The 21,269-nt window shown below is 37.0% G+C and overlaps 1 protein-coding gene across 1 annotated transcript in view; it reads left to right on the forward strand.

Annotated features, from left to right (window-relative positions):
• Positions 1 to 231: 231 nt before the first annotated feature.
• LOC144663845 (ATP-binding cassette sub-family C member 3-like) overlaps positions 232 to 21,269 on the forward strand; it is a 73,824-nt gene continuing 52,786 nt past the window's right edge. The window contains exons 1-9 of the mRNA XM_078524909.1: positions 232 to 309; positions 1,560 to 1,858; positions 3,071 to 3,149; positions 3,249 to 3,310; positions 3,944 to 4,075; positions 4,872 to 5,087; positions 5,819 to 6,002; positions 6,314 to 6,568; positions 7,105 to 7,170. Coding sequence (XP_078381035.1) covers positions 1,599 to 1,858; positions 3,071 to 3,149; positions 3,249 to 3,310; positions 3,944 to 4,075; positions 4,872 to 5,087; positions 5,819 to 6,002; positions 6,314 to 6,568; positions 7,105 to 7,170 — 1,254 coding nt within the window. The 5' untranslated portion in view covers positions 232 to 309; positions 1,560 to 1,598. The remainder of the gene's footprint in view (positions 310 to 1,559; positions 1,859 to 3,070; positions 3,150 to 3,248; positions 3,311 to 3,943; positions 4,076 to 4,871; positions 5,088 to 5,818; positions 6,003 to 6,313; positions 6,569 to 7,104; positions 7,171 to 21,269) is intronic.

The following is a 21,269-nucleotide window of genomic DNA, read 5'->3' on the forward strand; positions in this document are numbered from 1 at the left end:
TAAACGTGAACAGCAATCATTCTGGTCATTCAAGTGTGGATAAATGATGCGTGGAGCTGCGAATTGATTAGACCGATTTACAATTTCGTTTCAAGTACACTGGGTAAGTATACAGTAAAAAAAAATACAAATAAGATAGTGTAACTTTTATTCCATGTAAACTTTGCTTGAAGTGTTCGTATATGTTTTTCTGAATTCGTATGCAAATACAGCGATCTGCTAAGCCAAGCCACAAAGCTTTTGTCCTGATCAAAGACACGTTTCCAAAACAAGATTTTGATGAAAGAAACGGCTTGTACTATATGAGAGGTAAGATGTCCTACGTTTGTGTAAAGGATGTGTGGATATAAACTCTGTTTTGTTTGTGACAATGTTCTGTCATGTGAAGTTCCAGTCAGTGTCCAGTGAATGGAAACGTGCTTTTCAGTTATGGCGTTTCAATAGTCAGTATGCCTAAAACGAAAATGCAGAATAGACTCAACTACGAGAAACTGCAATCCCGACGTAGACCGGCAACAGTTGATGTAAATGGTCGTCTTTTTTTTTTTTTTTTTTTTTTTTTTTTTTTTTCAATGGCAGGTTGTTAGATCTTTTATTTGATTGCCTGCTAGTTTACTCCTCGTTTTGCATATATTACTCATTTAGAACTAAAGTGCATCTTATCTATACAATCATAGTACAACTTTGAATTATAATTACACACATCTCCCAGGTTTCACAAATTTGGTCGTCATATTAATTAAATGATCATCCTGCGAAATCGCGCGGAATTTATATCGCCTGATTCTCAGCCGACGAGGCCATAAATGGCCGAGTTAGCTAAAATCAGACCACCACATACCGTAAGATTGAGAATGATAATTCTGATATCATTCAACAATATTAATATCAGCTGGATAAACTGTACTTGTGCAGCGCTTTGCAATGTCGGGCGTATCTTGCCATCGCAGGATATCTGTTATGCGCTGGGATGAGAGAGAACAGATCTAGCCTTATTTAGGCACCGTGTTAATTTGTGTAATATTTTAATATTACACAAATTAATATATTAAAATTAATATTAAAATATCCGATATATACGTTTTACACGTGAATCAATTCGTCTTGAACAAAATGTTAAACGAATTGGATATGAACTTTGCTTTACGATTTATTTAGTCGTTGATTTTTTTTTTCTTTTTTTGGTTTGGTAAAATAACTGTGACTATATTTTACTCATTTTCATATCAAGCATCATGTCTCCACAATAACCAGCTAGTAGAGAGCGTATAATGTTGAGCTTCTCTTAATCGTTTTAACAAAAATATTATAAGTGATTCGCGTTGAAATATCAATTTTTCTGCGAGATCTGGAATTTATCGGGACGAACTTTAGACGCTCACCGACAAACGCCGCGACCTTACATCCTTACTGAAATCAACCTCGTTCAGAGAGAGACCCTGGAAACGAGGTTGTACTGAAATTAAAACCGAAAACGACCAAATGTGACATATTCTGATCTTCTGATAATTTTTTTTTTGTCAAACCATGCCTCAGAACGATATCTTTCCTTTTTGTAGATCAGCTACACAAGTCTCGTCCAAAGTCGACCTGTGAAAATGTCTGAAGAACGAAAGCTTTCTTTGTTGAATAAGCACGGAGACGAGGCAAATTTGGGTCACGTGAATCTTGCTCAAGAGATTGAAGATAAAAAAACAGGGCTGGAGCGTGATGGGAACGAATTACCAGCACTGAGACACGAGGAAATTGATGGAGAAATTTTGGAAAATGACGAAAAACAAACATCAGAGGAATGGTGGAAGTACGTTCACGAACTCGTCAAAAACGACGAGAATGACAATGGAAACATTCCAGCAAGGTAAAATATTCTTGCTTTTCCAATTCCCTATGCTACATTGATTAGTGATAATAACAGTGAAAGAAAATTTGACAAAATGCGACAGGGTGTTTTCGATATTTAATAGCCAATGAGGACAAGGAGCTCTGTTTGTCTTTTTAAATAAAATCATCTTTATTCTTTACACGGAATCGAAGTCTTTCAAATAGACACTTTGCTTTTAACTATTTACTTTCAATCGCTGAAGTTTACTGAAGTTTAACTAAAGCAGTCGGGGGAATAAGTGCTAGTTTTGGCAAATCTTCGTTGAAGCACTCGAAGAGTTTTCGTATTATTTTACCCAATCAAAAACTAGCGCTAGCGCTCACGAGTACTCCGAAAGCAATTGCGCAAACAAATACGTCATGTTGCTTAGCAAATTCTGGGACAAAACCGCGGGCTCAGTCACTTTTCGGAGAAGTGATGTCGCCATCAACTGGCGCTTGTTCCCCAGCCGAAAGATAAAAGTGCAAAAAGTTGTTTTCGACGACATTTATATTATATAAACTTCATTCGAAATAGCTGAGTAATAAGTGAGATTTTACTGTATCATCTCATTTTCCCAAGAAGCTATCATTGGGTTTTATTCGGTAGAGAAAGATATTCAATTATTGATCTAAGAACTCGTTAGAGATTATTGACAAAATATACCATTGATTGTCATTCTCACAAAGAAAAAAGCGCGTCATTAAAATCTGCGCATGGGCAGCTGTGGTCCTTCTTCAGGGTCGCTTTTCGCCATAAGCATCTGGAAAGTAGCCATTGTTTATATACATATATTTTAAAGATCTTTTGAGGTAGATTCAGTTCTATGACTGTGGTCACATTACTAGTCGAAGACATCCTGGGATTAATGTGGAAAACGTAAAAAACTTACAGCACTACGTACTTTCCCTACGCGACGGTGATTATCAGATATCCTTTTTTCGTTTTTATTGTCTTCCATAACTGAACAAATGAGCGGATTTCCAAAACATAATATTCTCACAATTTGTTTTAATGTCGCATAGGCTTCACGAATGGCTTTCATTATTTATTTTTTTTTTCGGCCAGGTAGGTAAGGTTTCTGAGGTGTTACTCGGGTGAAACGTTGCTTTTTCAACATAATGTCGCCATCTTGTCTCATCTAACACGTTCTTACGGTATTTTAAGCGTGCTAAAACACGCTTACTTTTTACCTTTTATAAATTGTAGTGAACAAGGACTGCCAAAGGAAAGACGAAAGTCACCTTACAGCAAACCTGAGCCCCAGAGTATAACCGTCGACAAAAGGGTAAGATTTCTTGGGTTTATGTTCGATTCACGCTTTCAATGTTCAAAACAATTTATTTTATCTTTATCAATATTATTATTTTTTTTTTAATTTGCGAAGGAGCCATGTCCAGAAGAAAAAGCTGGTTTCTTTTCTCGGCTAACGTTTTGGTGGCTGACCAGGTAATGTTTTTCTATTGTTTAATTCAAATTTCTTTTTTTCAGAAACGCCAAATATATATATTTTTCTATATTGGCGGTGTATAATCTGATCAAATCCCATTACACCCGTCGACTTCCATCTTTCGACATGCTAAACAAACAAGACGGATCGAAATCCATCAAACACAGCCCACTAGCATGACCTTCTGAACTTGTAGCTCAGTTACATAAAGCATACACCAGGGGTCAATTCAATAAAACATTAAAAAGTGTAATTTACAAGTGTAGCTATTGTTTGAGAGGTTGAAAACAAAAGCTACACTTGTAAGTTACACTTGTTAATGTTTAAATTGAATTGACTCCAGAATGCATCGGTTTTGATTGAACCATTTCTAACAGCACGTCGAAAGGTGGATGTTGAAACAAAGCAGCTATGCACGTAACACTGAAAGCGGGCGCAATCTCCAAACTAACTGGAACGATTAACGAATGAGAATGGCTTAAACCTTGCCCCGTGATGGTTGTCTTTGTTGATGTTGTTGTTGTTGTGAAATGTGTTTCTTTTACAAAAGTTAATGAAGACCTCCATCCGTATAACAGTGAGGAACATTTTAATATATAGAATTGATGTTGATTTACGTTTGATTCTTTTAGGCTGATTATAACAGCTTACAAGAGGCCTATTGATGACAGCGATTTATGGGCCCTTGGTGAGCCTTTCCGGGCCTCAAATGTGGTACCTCGCCTGAAAGGGTCTTGGACTGAGGAGCAAAGAAAATGTTTTCAGTAAGGACATGTTTTTAAATAGAACATTTACACATGATTGTCGCTGAGGTCGCTTATCTAGTACGTGAGTTATTTTATTTATAAAATACCACTTCTCAAGGTATCTGCTAAGTAAATGGGGATCGGAACGTACGATTTGTTGTAAAATTAAGAAACTTTTTTTCCATTTTATTCAATGAAACGCTTGCTATCTCGACTGTGTTCTGCTAACCATATCAGTTTTAGTGGGCTTTGGCAAATTGAAAGGAAATGACATTATAGAGTGAATTGAGTTATTTTAACGGACTGGGCAATGTGACCAGGGGCGATTAGAAAGGCAACGCACCACAGACACTCTACTGCACTCTAAATTTCGTTTGTTTTCATTGGCTGGTATTTGGTCGGCCAAGTAGCCAAAGATTAAATAAACTCAAGACCGTAGCCAGGTTTCGGCATAGATGAGGCAAAATCTGCGATCGTCGAAAGAACGAGAAAATAGAGAGGTATCGGGAAGCACTCCAGAAAATTTTGAAATCTTAAAGCTCTGAAACGCTATTTACAGCATTTTCATAACGTATTTCGTTCAAAAAAAAAAATCTCGTTCAAATGGGGATTATTTTTCTAACTAAAACATTTTGTTTTTAATTTTTGGTTAAAATGTAGACGAGGCAAGTGCCTTGTCTTGTCTCTTGCTAGTTACAGCCCTGCAGTGAACTCAGACAATTTTTGGATAAATTTATATAAAAACAGAAATTAAATGGACAGAAAAGTGTAAACTTAACTTCATAAAGTTGAATTTTTCCTTCATTTCCTGTAGTGTCGAAAGCCAAGTTGATCACTCGACAACCAACGGAACAACGCAGTCTGAAGAACCTGACAAAGTAGAGTTCTCGCCGCCTACGGCAAATATCCACAAGAGAAAACCAAGTCTTGTGCGGGCAATAGGCAAAGTATTCTGGCAGAATTTTCTTGCTGCTGCTTTCTTCAAAATCGCGAACGATACAGTGCAATTTGTTCAGCCACAATTGCTGAAGTAAGTTTGCTTTAAAATTATTGTTTTATTTGCAGTTAAAGGAGAAGTTCACTCCAGAATGGCCATTTTTTTACGCCAATTAAAAGTTTATACAAAGATATGTTATGCACCAAAATTTCAGCCTCCAACGTGCGCTATAACCCTACAAAATCTTTCTACGAAGAAGCCCAAAACTCGACAACTGAACGCCGCCATCTTGGAGCTGGTAATGTATGCGTGACGTCAAAGAGCTCAGCCTGAAGTTTGACGGAAAAATTTAAATACTCGAAACTCCTTGTTTCTTTGTAGTGGATCAGATGCTAATGTCTAGTAACTAAAATTCCGATTTGCTTTGAAAGGAATCGCACTCCTTATGTTGGATAAACCACATCTCAATAGTCGTTTAAATCTAGTTAAATCCTAAGATTTGACAAGGACTGTGGACTTTTGTGATGTGGATTGATGATCAAGCGCGTAGAAAGCTCGCAGTTAAATTATTAAGTGGATCATAAGTAGACTGTAAAAAAAAAATGGGGTCGATTTGTTAACTATACAACAGTTCTTTCACAACACGCAATTGAGAGTCACTTTGCTTTATCCTATCGGACATTTTCGGTATGTTAAAACGTCGAAAAAATAGTGATAAAACGGCTGGACATTGTTTTCAGTAAAAGTTGCATGTTTTTGTACACGAAAATGTTCTGAACACTTTATGTGAAATAAAAATTTCAACCTTTCCTTTATTCTTATAGCTTGTTGATTGAATACGTGGAGGACAGAGGAAGCAAGCTGGCTGTATGGAAAGGATACATCTTCGCCGTAGCTATGTTTTTGACGGCTATTGTCCAGTCGTTCTTACTACAGTATTACTTTCATCATTGTTATTTGTTGGGGATGAAGTTAAAAACTGCCATGTTAGGACTCATCTACGAGAAGGTAAATGAACGACGGAACGAACGAAAGTACGAACGAACGAACGAACGAACGAACGAACGAACGAACGAACGAACGAACGGACGACCAACAGAAGGAACGAAGGAACGACTGGTAAGGTACTTATCATTAAATCTGGTAACACCACGCAGCCTCTTATAAGGCACAGGGGTTTGAAAGCGAGGAATTGACATTTTAGGAGAAAATATGTCAATGCGACTCTTAATGTTTGTGGGGTTGTGTTTTTGCAAGTGCAAATATTCATTATTATGATTTCTATTTTTTTTTTAAATATTCATTTGACTTATATACAGGCCCTTGTTCTAAACAACGCTTCTCGGAGGCAGTCCACGGCAGGTGAAATGGTAAACTTGATGTCTATTGACACTCAGCGTCTCGTAGATCTCGTCACTTATATCAACATGCTGTGGTCCTCACCGCTCCAGATTTTGATCGCCATTTACTTCCTCTCCGTTACCATGGGGATCTCAATTCTTGCAGGAGTCGGAGTGCTGGTGCTGTTAATACCCGTCAATCTTCTTGTCACCAGGCAGGCGAGGAGACAACAGGTAAATATTGACGTGGTATTAAGGTTGGTATTCAGTTTCCCTTTGGAACGAAGTCATGGTATAACGAACAATATTCTTCAGTCCAGTTTGGAAAAGAACCCCGACGCACTGTTATAACGAGCGCATTTTGCCAGTCCCCTGCCGCTTCATCATATTGGGGTTCGACTCTATCTAACAACATCTCTCAAAACGTATTCCTTAAATGCAATATCTGTGCACATGGAGCTGTCCCTTCGTCTTGAGAAATTGGTGAAAAAGTTGCATCCTCCCATATCGTCTTCATGGTTTCCACTGTGACGTCACTGTTTAAACTACCAATCTTTTTTCTAGTCGTAATGTATTGGCATTTCATGTATGTGGTGTTCCTATCAACCAAGCCATTGGGACAATGTTTTAAAACAGTGAAGATGGGTGATAAACAGCTTTGAACGATAATTTAAAAGTGGAGATTTAAGAATTTGATGGCGTCATTTTGTTGGAATGATCATTAGCAAGTGAAGAACGGATTTTTATTTGTATGACAATGTTTTTCTCAGGTCAAACAAATGTTGGAAAAAGACTCTCGTATCGTCATTATGGATGAAGTCTTGAGTGGAATAAAGGTATTTTTGCTTTGTTCCGATCTTTATTATCACAAAAAAAAAAACATAATAAAATTAGCGTCGGACATCCTACTGAGCTACATGTGAGTGTTAAATGCATGATTTCCTTACTTTCATGTCTGAATGACTTGCTTCCTTATCTCCTTGCACTGCTTTCTCTGCGAGACACTGACAAATGACATTTTGTGATAACCGAGTTCAACATTATTTTTTTATCAATCGATCACTATGCTTGTTTTTGGCCTCTGGTAATGGGGCTGTGCATACAACTAGGTATGTGCAGAATATTACTTGCAGCAAAATCACTATCATGATCAAACGCTAATAGGCGTAAGCAGACCATTGTTTGTAGGCAGTTATTTACAGATAACGTGGTGGGCTCTCGGCCAATGAAAATGACAAGAAAAATGCATCGAATGATAATTAACAATTAGACTACGAGCTGGTTTTTTTGAGAAATAGTCAGGGGGGCGCGGGTTGTTTCTTTATAGAAAAAGAGGGGGAGATTTTTTTTTTTTTATTATAAATTAAAGGATTAATCAAATACTATATTTTTTTTTTTTGAAAAAAAAAAAAAAAATTTTTAAGCGGCGCCGTTTTTTTGAAAAAAAGGGAAAACAGTAATATTAGTTATTTATCCAATATCGTAACATCTAAAGCAACTGATATGCCGCTTTATATTTCCCAGGTGCTGAAGTTGTACGCATGGGAAGAGCCTTTCCTTAGTAAGATAATGTCAATAAGGAATGACGAACTGAAATATCTTAGAAATGCATCGTGTTTTAACGCCGTCATTGAATTCACATTCACTTGTGCTCCTTTCTTGGTAAGTCTGGTGTTGATAAGCACACCTGCCTCATGAGTTTTTCTTTACGATGTTAAAAAATGAAAAGATTAAGCCTGTTTTGTTCCATTGCAGGTAACATGGTTCGTTTGGGGTTTCTAACATAAAATAAAGGGTGACACTGGGGTTCGATAACACCACTAAAAATGGTGGCAAGTGTGACAATGTAGTTTAGCTATACAGTCATTGCCTGTTTTGTTCCATGCAGGTATGTTCGTTTGGGGTTCTAACATAAAATAAAGGGACACTGGGGTCGATAACACCACTAAAAATGGTGGCAAGTGTGACAATGTAGTTTAGCTATACAGTCAATTAAGCCTGTTTTGTTCCATTGCAGGTAACATGGTTCGTTTGGGGTTTTTATAACATAAAATAAAGGGTGACACTGGGGTTCGATAACACCACTAAAAATGGTGGCAAGTGAGACAATGTAGTTTAGCTATACAGTCAACTCTTTCTAAGACGGACACCGTCATGAACGGCTCCAACTGTCTGCCTTAGAGAGGTTTTCGTCCTATAGGGAGTTTAGTAACAGTTAAATGAATGAAAAAGGCAGGGACGGGACCAACACCAGGTGTCCGTCTTATGGGGGTGTCCGTTAAGAGGAAGTTGACTGTAACATAAAAGACAGCATTTGTCTCATTTTCAGCTTCAGTTACCGATTCTTACTAAATTCAAAGAGTATTTGTGCTGATATGAACAGCAACTGAACTAATATCGTTAAAGACCTAAAAAGTTTTGGCCACAAGGTTAACATTAACAGCAAAGTATTCTATTCCGCACTGCAACTATTATCACATCGCATTAAGATTAGAAAAAAATCTCGGCGACGCGACACGAGTCGCAACGCAAACTAAGCACATTATCAGGTGGGTAGGTAAGGTTATAAAAGGTCATAATACTTCAAGCGGACTATTCTACAAACAACGAGCTGATAACTAATCGCACTTGGTATATTTCCTTCGCCGTTGCACTTGAACAATGTCAATTTCCTCACGATTTGTGGGACGTATATGCGATGTCGATAATTAATGCAGTACGAATAACCCCAGCGTGGGACAAAGAAAAAAATCTGATTTTTTCTTTGTCCCACGCTCGTGTCATGTAGAATAATTTCTTCACTATTAATTTTATCACCGAGCTTAAAATCTACCATCTTTATTATTTACTACAAATTTGATGATTTCGACATTGCTGATCCTAGCAGTATGCAGGACGCGTCAACCTAGTAAATGGCCTAGCTCACAGCGAGTCTCACGTAGCTCAGTTGGTTAGAGCGCCCACCGGTATCTGGGAGGCCATGGGTTCGATTCCCGTCGGGGACTCAGATTTTTTATTTGTCCCACGCTCGTGTCATGTAGAATAATTTCTTCACTATTTATCACCGAGCTTAAAATCGACCATCTTTATTATTTACAATAAATATCGTTGTTTTACAGTCCATGCTCATGACCTCTATATCTGATTATTGTATTTGTTACCATCCACATAAATAGGTCTCCTTTGCTACGTTTGGAGTTTACGTTCTCACTGGAAACGAGCTAACTGCTTCTAAAGCTTTTGTGGCCATGTCTTTGTTTAACATCATTAGATTGCCTTTCACCTTTTTACCTCAATGTGTTATCAGCTTTGTGCAGGTTAGTTTGAAATGCATCTCTAGCCCTGCGAACTGTGTCTTAAAAAAATTTTCTGGGGGTTTCAAAATACGATTCTGCTCTAAATTTCGTAACAACACTATTTTGTGTCTTTTTCTTGACAAATGTGTCTCGCAATCGATGGCTACCTCAAAATAAGAGTTTGCTAATGCAGAAAACTGGCTGGCGTAGTGGAAAATCGTATGCTTACGTTGTAATTTTAATGAATTAAACAAAATGGTTACATTGTAGTTATACTGATTAGTTGAAAACCGTTTTCGGCATATAAAAGTAAATCAATGTTTACGATTACTTGTACATATTGCTTATATATACTTATTTAGAGTGGTTTGCAATTGAGTATTTTAACACTAAACCAAAGGAATCACTCTACAACAAAGGAATTAAATGCGAAAAAAGGTATTGATTCAATTTGTTTCTTTGTAGTCCCTGGTGTCAGTAAAACGCATCACGGAGTTCTTGAACCTTGAAGAAGTGAATCCAGAAAACATACAAAAGAGTATGCCCACAGGAAGTACGTTTGTTTCTGTGTCTTTAATTATTCACAAATACGGATCATCATACTGATGCATGTCAACTCAACTTCATCTTGGTAACTTCGATTTCTTACTCAACCTTGACATGCCTGCATGGCAGATAAGGCATGGAGTGGGTGATGAAAGAACCTGCCTCCTTTCTTTGTCAGTTTGAAAACTTAACGGCATCTCACTGTGTGGTGAGAACAGAAAGCTATAGTATAACTGCTTTCTCGTGACAAGCTCTCAAACCGCAATTATGCTATTGCAATTACGTTCGTTTTGTTTCTCCTTTTATATTTTTAAAAGTATCTGTTATAAGCGCCATATATGTTTTTCTTCTACAGAAAACGGATCAGTAATCCATGTAAAAGATGGACTGTTCAGCTGGGATAAGGACGAGCTGCCTGTTCTAGAAGAGTAAGTATCTGAACTTTACTTCGTAACTTGACACTTTCAAAAAAGTTCGAAATTTTGAAAAAAATTTCGAAGTTTTTGACAAATTTCGTTTTTGGTAAATCCGGATGAGTTTTCTACTATTATTGTCCATTAATAAAAAACAAGGAGTTCTCTGAGTTGTAACATCAGCATGACGACACCTAGTTATGTTATATTGCTTAGCAACAGTATTGCTGCTTAGCAGCAAAGTCACAGAGAGGAAATTCAACTGGGTTTTTAATTAAGCGTACTAAATTTTCAACAACAAGCAACCAACGATTTATTTGCCACAAAGTACAGAATAAGTAAAACAGGGAATACAATTAACTTAATTAAGCCAAAGGAAACACCCCAATAAACTTCAGTGACCTTTTAATAAAATACTTTTGCACTTTTGTAAAACTGTAAACATTGTTTGTTTAATTTAGTATAAACTTGGACATCCCTGATGGATCTCTTGTAGCAGTTGTTGGTTCTGTTGGAAGTGGAAAGTCTTCTTTGTTATCTGCTTTTCTTGGTGAAACAGAGAAGCTTGAAGGACTAGTTGCTGTAAAGGTGCAGTAGCAAAAGACTTATTACACAGGGTTAATCACTGCCTATTCTGAATAAATCCCGCATGTATTGAATAAATCCCGCATGTTTTGTGGAGTATGTCTGTTTTAGTTTAAAAGGATCTTGTTTTATCATTTAGTTACTGCATAAGTCCAAGTTAAACACTCCTTTTCATTAAGAAAAAAAAAAACCTTTTCTTCTCAGGGTACTGTGGCTTATGTGCCTCAACAAGCGTGGATGCAGAATGCTACGTTACGGGATAATATAACGTTTGGAAAACCGTTCAACTCAAGAGTGTATCAGAAAGTGATTGATGCTTGTGCTTTGAAAACGGATTTGGAAATCTTACCTGGAGGCGACATGACGGAGATTGGAGAAAGGGTAAGATTTAGTGTGTTTTTTTTTAATTTAAATTAAAATAGTCTGGGCTTAGGTTAAGGCAGTAAGGTTGCTAACGTACATGTACATAGACACTGATAACTGTGCACAAACTTTTCATAAACCATCCACATTACTGGGAGTTAAAATTTGACAAGATTACTAAGAGAAGCGACCACTTTGAATAGATAAATCGATTTAAATTTTTACATATTGATTTTAAGGCCCTTTGGATCTTCCTAGCTCTATGCTCTAGATTTAGTAATCGGTCATATTCAGAGAACACATATCTTTAATCAAAATTAGACTTACCAAAGTATCGTAGATAATGTTACAAGCCATCGTAATTTTATCCTAACACTGATATGAAAATGGTTCATTTATGTCATTATGCAAATCATGAAGGCATTCCTTTCTAACCTATATGTACAATAAGCGTCATCTGCGTCCCAATAAAGTAGGGGCGCAATAAGGAATGTATTTAGAAGATTACAATTCTTAGTCGTCCTTTCGTGTGTTTTAGGGTATCAACCTAAGTGGTGGTCAAAGGCAGCGTATCAACCTGGCACGAGCTGTGTATTTCAATGCTGATATCTACCTGTTGGATGATCCACTCAGTGCTGTGGATGCACATGTAGGGAAGCATATGTTTGAAAAAGTTATCGGACCAAAAGGAACACTGCGTAAAAAGGTTTGTAAGGACTACATGCCTTCATCAACTAAGTTTACTTTACCCTGGTTAATCACACCGGAATATCGGGCGTGTATACCGAACTTTTGGTCAAAATAAACCGATTTTTTCATCGCTCGAATAATCATTTACGCTGCCTGTTTTTGTTCGAAACTTTACTTGTGAAATGAAAATATGTTTTAGGTTTTTGTTTTAAATTTTGTTTTGTTCGCTGCATTATTTGCCTTTGTTTTCATTGGCTAGACGTGGCTATGTTGGAATTGGCTTTTTAAAACCAACGTGAAAAAAACGTGTTTTTTATCTTAGAATGTATGTAATGCAATATGTGTGCGGGTAGAAGTTCTTGCAAAGTCTCACACAAATGGCTTGCTATCCTTCGAGGACCAATAGAACAAGGAACAGGAACAAAGTTCCTATCCCCAGAAACAATAGCTAACAACAACTACACCTGAAGACCAGTAGAATTACACGCACAAGAGAGCTCTCACGCTAAGGGTAACCTCCCCAACCCCCTCCTCCCTGAAAACAACCCAATGACAATATTCCTCGACTTTGACCGCGAGGAAAGTTTATTTCGTAGACTTGAAGAAACGAGAACATGCTCTTTCAAGAGCGACAAATAATTTTGCTACCAAGTCACCCTATAGTTGTAACAAGGCGAGTGCATGGGATGAAAGGCCTCGAAGTCGAAATTGATTCTTGCACATGTACGTGCTACGAAAGCGTACAACTGAAACCTAACTGCATTAGATCAGGGTGTGTATACTCTTTGCGCAGGAATGCTCATTAGGGAACAATAAACCATTGAAGCTTATGAATGCAGGGAACCACACAACGCAGAGTAAAACCCCGAACTTCTTGTTGCCGTATCTTTTTAAGTAGAAATGCTTGCTTCAGACGTCTCTGTAGCGTGTAGAAAAAAACTGATTAATATGCACGGCTGGCACTACGGCAAAGGGCACTTTTAATGGGCCAATATTTCAACTAGCACAACTAGTCTTCTTCAGGGCAGTGTTGAAATCAACCATTCTTTTATTCTTCTTTAAGACTCGTGTCCTGGTAACTCATAACATTAGCTTCCTTCCGCAAGTTGACAAAATTATCGTCCTTAAAGATGGAACAATATCTGAGGTAAGGATAATTGATTATTACTTTTCATTTGATAATTTGGGATCTAAGTATATCTACGTAAAGGATCTGTTATCAACACACCCATGCGCGTTTAGCACACCATTTAATTCCCATGCAATTCATTTTTTATTTTTTTTTCTCGTTTTTCCAGGAAGGAACATATGCCGAGCTCATGGCCAGAGAGGGAGAATTTGCAGATTTTGTCATTACTTACACTGCCAAACAACAGCAACAGGAACAAGGTATTTATCGATAATCAATGCTTAGGTTGTATGTAACAACAACAACGACGACGATGACAAAACAACAACGAGAACAACGCCAACAAAAACAACAACAACAACAAAAAACAACCTAACAACAGCGAAGACGTCTACAACAACGATAACAAAAGAGATGCAACTTATTTTGCGCTATGTTTGTTGTTGTTTTTTCTTTTTCAGGGGAACGTCGAGGCAGGGGGTATACGTATTTAGAGGAAATCCAGGAAACAGATAATGAAGAAAATAACGACGAAACGTCTATTACGGTAGACCAAGGTAACAGGAATAGTATCATTTTTGAAACTAGAAAAATTATGGCTGAGAGAAGCGTTTCCTATTGTGAATTTTACTATGAAACACAGCTAATGAAGCAGTTTTTACTTGGGTGTCGTACGTAATTCCCCTTTGCTTTGGTTTTGTATTACTGTGCTTAGTGATTGTGTCAAAACTCACGCGCCACTTTTTTCAGCCAATAAGTAAACTAAAACCAATCGTGTCTCGCTCATGCACTTTTCTTCGCACCTTGTGTCGGTTTTAGTGTTTTTTTCAGTCACTGCTTTATTGTCAAAAGTTTTAAGAGATTTTCTGCTGGTTTAAGGTGACCGTCGCACAAGCCAACCCACTCCTCCTGACGTGATCCAGGAATCAGAAGAAGAAAACGAGCTTGAAGACAATGATGAATTAGTTACTGAAAACAGCTCGGAAACAGGTAAGGTTTAATTTTGCCTAAGCACTCAGTGTGAAAATTTATTTCGTTGACCTGGCATGATAAAAGCATTTTATGAATAACTGATAAGTTAGTGAGAAGCATCGAGACTCTAATTGGAGTACTAGCACTTTGCAACTTTGGCCTAAATTATATGATTCATTCAAGTAGCCTATGATATTACTTGCGTTGACGAAGCAAAACGTATATTGATTTGCTATAAGTATCGGCATTTGGCTTGATGATTTAAAGTGATATAACCGGCAAGCCTTTTTTGGACGTCAATTATAGGTACAATCGACGAGGCTGAAATGTCACTGACATCGGACGTAAACAAATGTTTTTGCCCTAATTCAATTCGTACAATTTATTTGGGACTTAACATCATGCAACTTGAAGAATATGTGTATTTAATCCGTTATTACGCAAAATAAAGATGTGCCAAACAGCTAACCTTTTGAATCTCTTAGCGAAAATGGAATTTGATCATGCTTTTATTTGATGTAAATCTTTTTTTTTCTTTTTTCAAAATGTTAACTATCGTTACAGATAGTGAAGTGATATCAGAAGAGAATACAGAACGACGAAATCGTAAGCAGGCAATATCCACGAAGTTCTCTTCACTTCCAAATGTCAATCTTAAAAGCTCTGTACAGGATAACCAGCTTCAGAACACAGTTCACCCACGCCTAGTCAGGATGAGGTCTTGGACTCTACCAACAAACTCGGAAGCGAACAAACAACAAATTTCCGAGAATTCAATACCAGGTATTGACTGACTTGTCATCATAATGAACTTTTTATGTTTCCTTCCAAGTTAACTAATCAAAAACAATAATAAAAGTAATTCACTATAGTTAAGATGTCGATGTATTAAGTACTGCTATGCTATATATCGTAACACTGTTAATATATAAATAAATATTATAAATCGAACATAAACTTTTGAAAAATTCTAAATGGCGGGAGGCTGACCAGTTGGCTATTTACAAAGCGTGAAGGAGTTGAATTCGGGGTGTTCAAACAGAAATCCATCTAGTGGCCGGGAGGAGGTTTTGAACTTGCATATTTCTGGGGCCTTCTGATAACAAGTCCAGAAAGAGTGAATTTTTGACTTTTGAAATGTACCTTTCCCTTTTCCAGCTTTCTCTGGGCGTTGTCGATCGCAGACGACATTGGAATTTGCGCCTCAAATCGAGAATTTTGCTTACGAGCCAAGCATCTGGATGCCGCAGACAGTCGGAGCTGTTGACCATTGCGAAAGAATAAGAAAAATCAGCAATATACGAGGAATGTCGCCACGGTTCTCAAGAGCGAGATCGAACACAGCTTTGTCCACAACAAGTTGGCAGGAAGTCGAGAGCAATGAGCTTAGCAGGAGAAAAAGAGCGGAGAGTCTAATGTCAACGATTACTTCAGACGGCGGAGACGTGGATTTTCTTTGCTCTTCTCTGCCTCATGATGCTTTAGCAGAAATGATGACATCTAAAGAAGTGTCACAGTCTGGAACGGTAAGAGTCTATAGCGAACAAAAAGTTTCTTAACGACTTTTCTCTTCGTGCCGTTTCTGTATTTGTAGAACAACAGATCAACTACCAGCTGTGGCGTTGACTATACTATTTATCATGTTTTTAAACAATATACGAGGAATGTCGCCACGGTTCTCAAGAGCGAGATCGAACACAGCTTTGTCCACAACAAGTTGGCAGGAGTTTTAAAAAACTCCTACAGCTTTGTCCACAAAAAGTTCCATGAGTTTTAAAAAACTCTTCCCGTTATTTGTGAGTGCAACCGTAAAAAAACAAATCAAACTGATTACACGTAAAATTAACGGGAAGACCATTGAATTGTGATAGATAGATAGATAGTAGCCAACGGCACAGCGAAGGTTTTTTTAAACAACTAACTTGTAACAGATATAGATTCCACTTCTTGACAATGAAAAAACGCAAGTTGCATTGGGAGACAAGGTTTAAGACCGACCTCTTGTATATAAGATAATATAGAAAATCGAGAGTAATTCATTGCGAATGTGCCTGCAATAGCCATAAATGGCAACGCACTGTTTGCTGTGGCAGCATTGTGTGAAATTATCCCAGAATCAAATTATTTGTATGAGCTCACAACTATCTTAAATTCAGTTTTTTAATATCTCTATTTACAGGTGAAATTGTCAATATTCTGGCCTTACATAAAGTCCATGACCGTCTGCCTTTTTGTGTCGTTCTTTCTGTGTCTTCTACTCGCTGAATGCTGGTCCGTTTCAGCTCGCATCTGGCTCGCCGACTGGAGTAGTTCCTCAACAAAGGCAAACTCTACAGCACAGCAGACGAGAGATCTTGCAATATACGGCGGACTCGGCTTCTCTCAAGCCGTCTTTGTCCTCCTGGCTTGTTTCATTCAAGCGTTTGGTTCCGTGATGGCCTCCCGTAGACTTCATCGGGGATTGCTTTTGAATATTCTTCACTCTCCCATGGCATTCTTCGAGACAACACCTTTGGGCAGAATCGTGAACAGGTTTTCGAAAGACATGGACACTGTAGACACTCTTGCTCCCAGATCATTTATTAATTTTCTCAGAAGCACTCTGGAAATGTTTGCTGTGATTTTCATCATCAGTTTTGCGACTCCACTGTTCCTATCAGTGATCTTACCGCTTGCGGTTCTGTACATATTTATTCAGGTAAAGTACAAGAGTGAGCAGCAGCGAAACAAGTAAAAGTGCAAGGCCAAGCATGATAGTAACAAACTCCCATTTCCGAGAACTCCTATTACAGTAGCCAATTGAAAGTCATTTCTCACTACCTGGCAGGATACAAGAAGAACGAACAGTTTTTTGCTTACCAGAGGAGCGGATTATGCAGCGCGAATTCCTGGTGAAAACAGCTAAGGGGAATGAGTGTGTTCGTTCTTCTTATGCTTACGCTTGAGCTTATGCTTATAACGCTGCTGTCCCTACTAGATTATACTTGGGGCTGTGCTTGTCGCAAGTTCTCTGAGAATGAGCGGTTTCTGTGGATTACATTTGACCAAAACTGATTATTTCGTTTCACTGGCATATTTTGTCTGCAGAAAATAGATTTTGAGAAGTCCCATCCCATTCTATCACATCCCAACCCATTCTATCTCACTTTCCAGATGTCAAAACATATATTCAAATGATGGTTTTACTCTCTGAATTAATGTCTAAGTTATTTGTCTCTTCTTCGATGAAAATTTATAATTTTGTTTAATTTTTACGTTCTGTTTATTTCCTTTTACCAGAGAGTTTATGCAGCAACTACCCGACAACTGAGAAGAATTGAATCCATCAGCAGATCACCCATTTACAATCACTTCTTTGAAACTATGAACGGTGTGAGTACCATCAGAGCTTATTCACAACAACAGCGATTCATACAAGAGAACTTCTCTAAAGTGGATGAAAATCAAGTGGCCTATTATCCAACTATAATTTCTTTCAGGTGAAAGTATAAGTTATTATTGTACTCGTAAATAACGCCTATACTAAGAGAACTACATGGTATGGTTTAATTTATTGTTTGCTGAAAACATTTAGGACCAATCTGATTTCAATTTTCCTATATTTCAGATTACTATTATATCACAATGACTATGAGGCAAAGGAAAAAATTAATCAGACTAAGTTGGAAAATTCCCAAAATGAATACAGAAAGAAAGAAACGCTCCATATATAAATATATATAACATGGAATTCAATTAGCTGTTTTCCATAATTCGCTGGCAGATTTTCTGTAATAAAACAAAAGAAGTCAAATAAACAGTTACAACCCATTACATCCATTGCGAGTATTTTTGTGTTCTTTTTGTTTTCCTGGACATGTATTAATACCAGACATTACCGAGCAATGTTACTGTAGCAACAATATTTTTTCAAAAAATGCTAATTATTTGGAAAACTGAACAGCTGGAAACTACGTAAAATTGTCTATTTTTTTTTTCAATTTTGTGTTTCATTTAACCGCCACCTGGTTAACTGAGGAGGATGTGCTGCCTTTGTAATTACATCTGAAAATGGTTAGACATTCTAGTCTTCTCGGAAAAGGACGATAATCCGTATGTCCCGTATCCTATATCTTCCGTCTTATAACAGGGGACGACAGAGAACCCACACACTATTCGCAAAGAGTAGGGCACGAAGTTCCCGTTTTTGTGGTCTGGCCTTTGTGTAGTAAATTACAGTATGTTTACAGCGCATTTGAACAAATACATATGAAAAGTGCGTTATATAAATGCATTATCATTATCATTACTTTTATTTTACTTTTGTACACAGGTGGATTTCACTGAGGTTAGAGTTTATCGGGAATTGCGTTATCCTTTTCGCTGCGTTGTTTGCCGTGATCAGTCGAGATAATATAGAAAGTGGTCTGGCTGGATTGTCAATAGTGTACGCTTTACAGGTTAGAGAAAACTATTATTTATTATTTTTATTTGAGCGAGTCTAAGGAGGCTAAAAAGCATTCAGGTCAGATTTTGTATTTAAAATCCCTTTTGTATTATTGAAGAAACATCGTGGTCTTTTCTGTTCTATTGTGTTTTCAGCTCTAACAGAAACGATTATAATTACTTTCCTGATGGTACAGGCAAATATCTGGGCTGTTTTCCAACACTGACACAATGACACAAAGAAAAAAGTTTTATAATTGAGTTATTCGCGTTGTCGTTATGTTATTACATAGTCTCTCCCAGGGGTTTCAGGGATAAAGGGAACATGGCCATTAACCTTTATTTTATAATAATAATAATAATAATAATAATAATAATAATAATAATAATAATAATAATAATAATAATAATAATAATAATAATAATAATAACATTTATAGTGCGCAAATTTCATATATAAAATGTTCAAATGCGCATTACAAGATTAAAAACGGAATAAAAAAGCTAAAAACTAAAATTACAATTAAGAGTAAACTTACAATGAATTTAAAAAGCTAAAGGTACAATGGAAGGTAAATTTACAATGATTTTAAAAAGCTAAAATTACAATTATTAAAAGTAAAATATAATTTAAAAACAACTATGATAAAAATGCATGACGAAAAAGGTGTGTTTTTAGATTAGCTTTAAAAATAGTAACAGTGCTGGCACTTCTAATATCAAATGGAAGCACAGGTAAAAGAACGGTCACCTAGTGTGGCTTTTGATTTAAAACGTGGATAGCGAAGTAAAAGTTTATCGCTAGAATTCCTGAGATTATATTTGGAGGGGAGCCTAAGAGAAATAAGGGACGATAAATAAGAAGGCGCTAAAAAATTAAGAATCTTAAAAGTAATTAGAAGTATTTTAAATTCGATTCTGTATCTAATCGGTAACCAGTGCAATTCATAAATAAAAGGCGTTACATGGCAAAATTTCTGTTCTTTAAAAATTAGTCTGGCGCAGGCATTCTGAACTCGTTGCAGTTTATTTAGCAGGCAATCTGGTAGACCATATAAAAGACCATTGCAGTAGTCAAGGCAACTTGTTATGAATGCATGGACGAGAGTCTCAGTTGACTGCTGTGAAAGATACTTTCTGATCCGACCAATTTGGGAACAAATTGGAAGGAAAACGAAATTAAAACTGGGAACACGGGAACAAAAGCATATTTTAGGGACCTGGGCCCACTAAAATCGAAGAAATACTTTTAGGGAACACGGGAACACAAGGACAATTCTGTTGGAAACAAGGGAACGTGGGAACCTTCCCCCCCCCCCCCCCCACGACTGTCTCATTACAATGCATTGTTCACACTAGCAACATATAACGTCGGTTGTGGTTTTGTGTTTGGTTTGTCTCAATAATAATAATAATAATAATAATAATAATAATAATAATAATAATAATAATAATAATAATAATAATAATAATAATAATAATAATCTATCAACAGGAGGCTCCACCCACTCATGTGGTTTTCAGGGAGGTCCTGAGATAAAAAATAATGGCAAAAAAATGAATTAAAAATCGAAAATTATTACTAAATTGATTAAAAACCTCTAAACGCTGAGAACTATACGACTAAAAATATATAAAATTGAAATTCGTAGTAAAATTAATAAAAATACAATTGATCATTAAGGTTAAAAAACTATCTAGCTTATACTTAATATTTACATTAATGTTTTGTGTAGGACATTCTTAAAGTCTCTTAAAGATAGACTTTTTGTTGTTGGCGGCAGTTTATTCCAGTCAGACAAAGCACTGTTAAAGGATCTAAGAAGTCCCCAGTTGGTAACAGATTTTGTAGTTCGAATGATGTCCTTGGAGAGGGTGTTATAGCTATGATAGTCTTGTCGTCGTACAATGATGTTATTTCTAGTACTGTCGTCATTGACTAAATTGTACATATGTATGGAAAGTTGCATTTGCCTTCTGACAAACAGGTTCGTCCAGTTCAGATCTGATAGTGCTTCGGATGAAGACGAATGCGTCGACCTATCCAGGACCAATTTAGCGGCTCCATTTTGTAAAACTTGGATTGAATCCATTAAGACTTTGTTTTTTTTATCGCCCCAAACAATACTGGCATATTCAAGTATTGGAATGACCATTGTCGTGACGTAAATTTTCCGAGCATAGACAGGAAGCAGATGTTTAATTCTCCGTAAAACTCCCAGCCTTTTCGAGACTTTTCTTTGAATTTGATCAATATGATCATGCCAGGTTAGGTGCTGGTTTATAGTTACACCAAGGTACTTGAATTATGTTACTTTCTCCAGTTGACTGTTATTAGCCATAAGATCTATATCGTTAAATTGACTTAGTCTGGATTTGCTACCAATGATCATGAACGTCGACTTTGCAACATTTAATGTCAACTTGTTGTTATTCAGCCAGGATGTAATCGCTTCCAAGTCCGCATTCAGTTTTGATTGCAAGTCATTTGGGCAACTCTCATGGCAATAAAAAGC

This window comes from Oculina patagonica, chromosome 8 (assembly GCF_052425735.1).
Source record: "Oculina patagonica isolate OP01 chromosome 8, crgOcupat, whole genome shotgun sequence".
Classification (NCBI taxonomy): Eukaryota; Metazoa; Cnidaria; class Anthozoa; order Scleractinia; family Oculinidae; genus Oculina; species Oculina patagonica.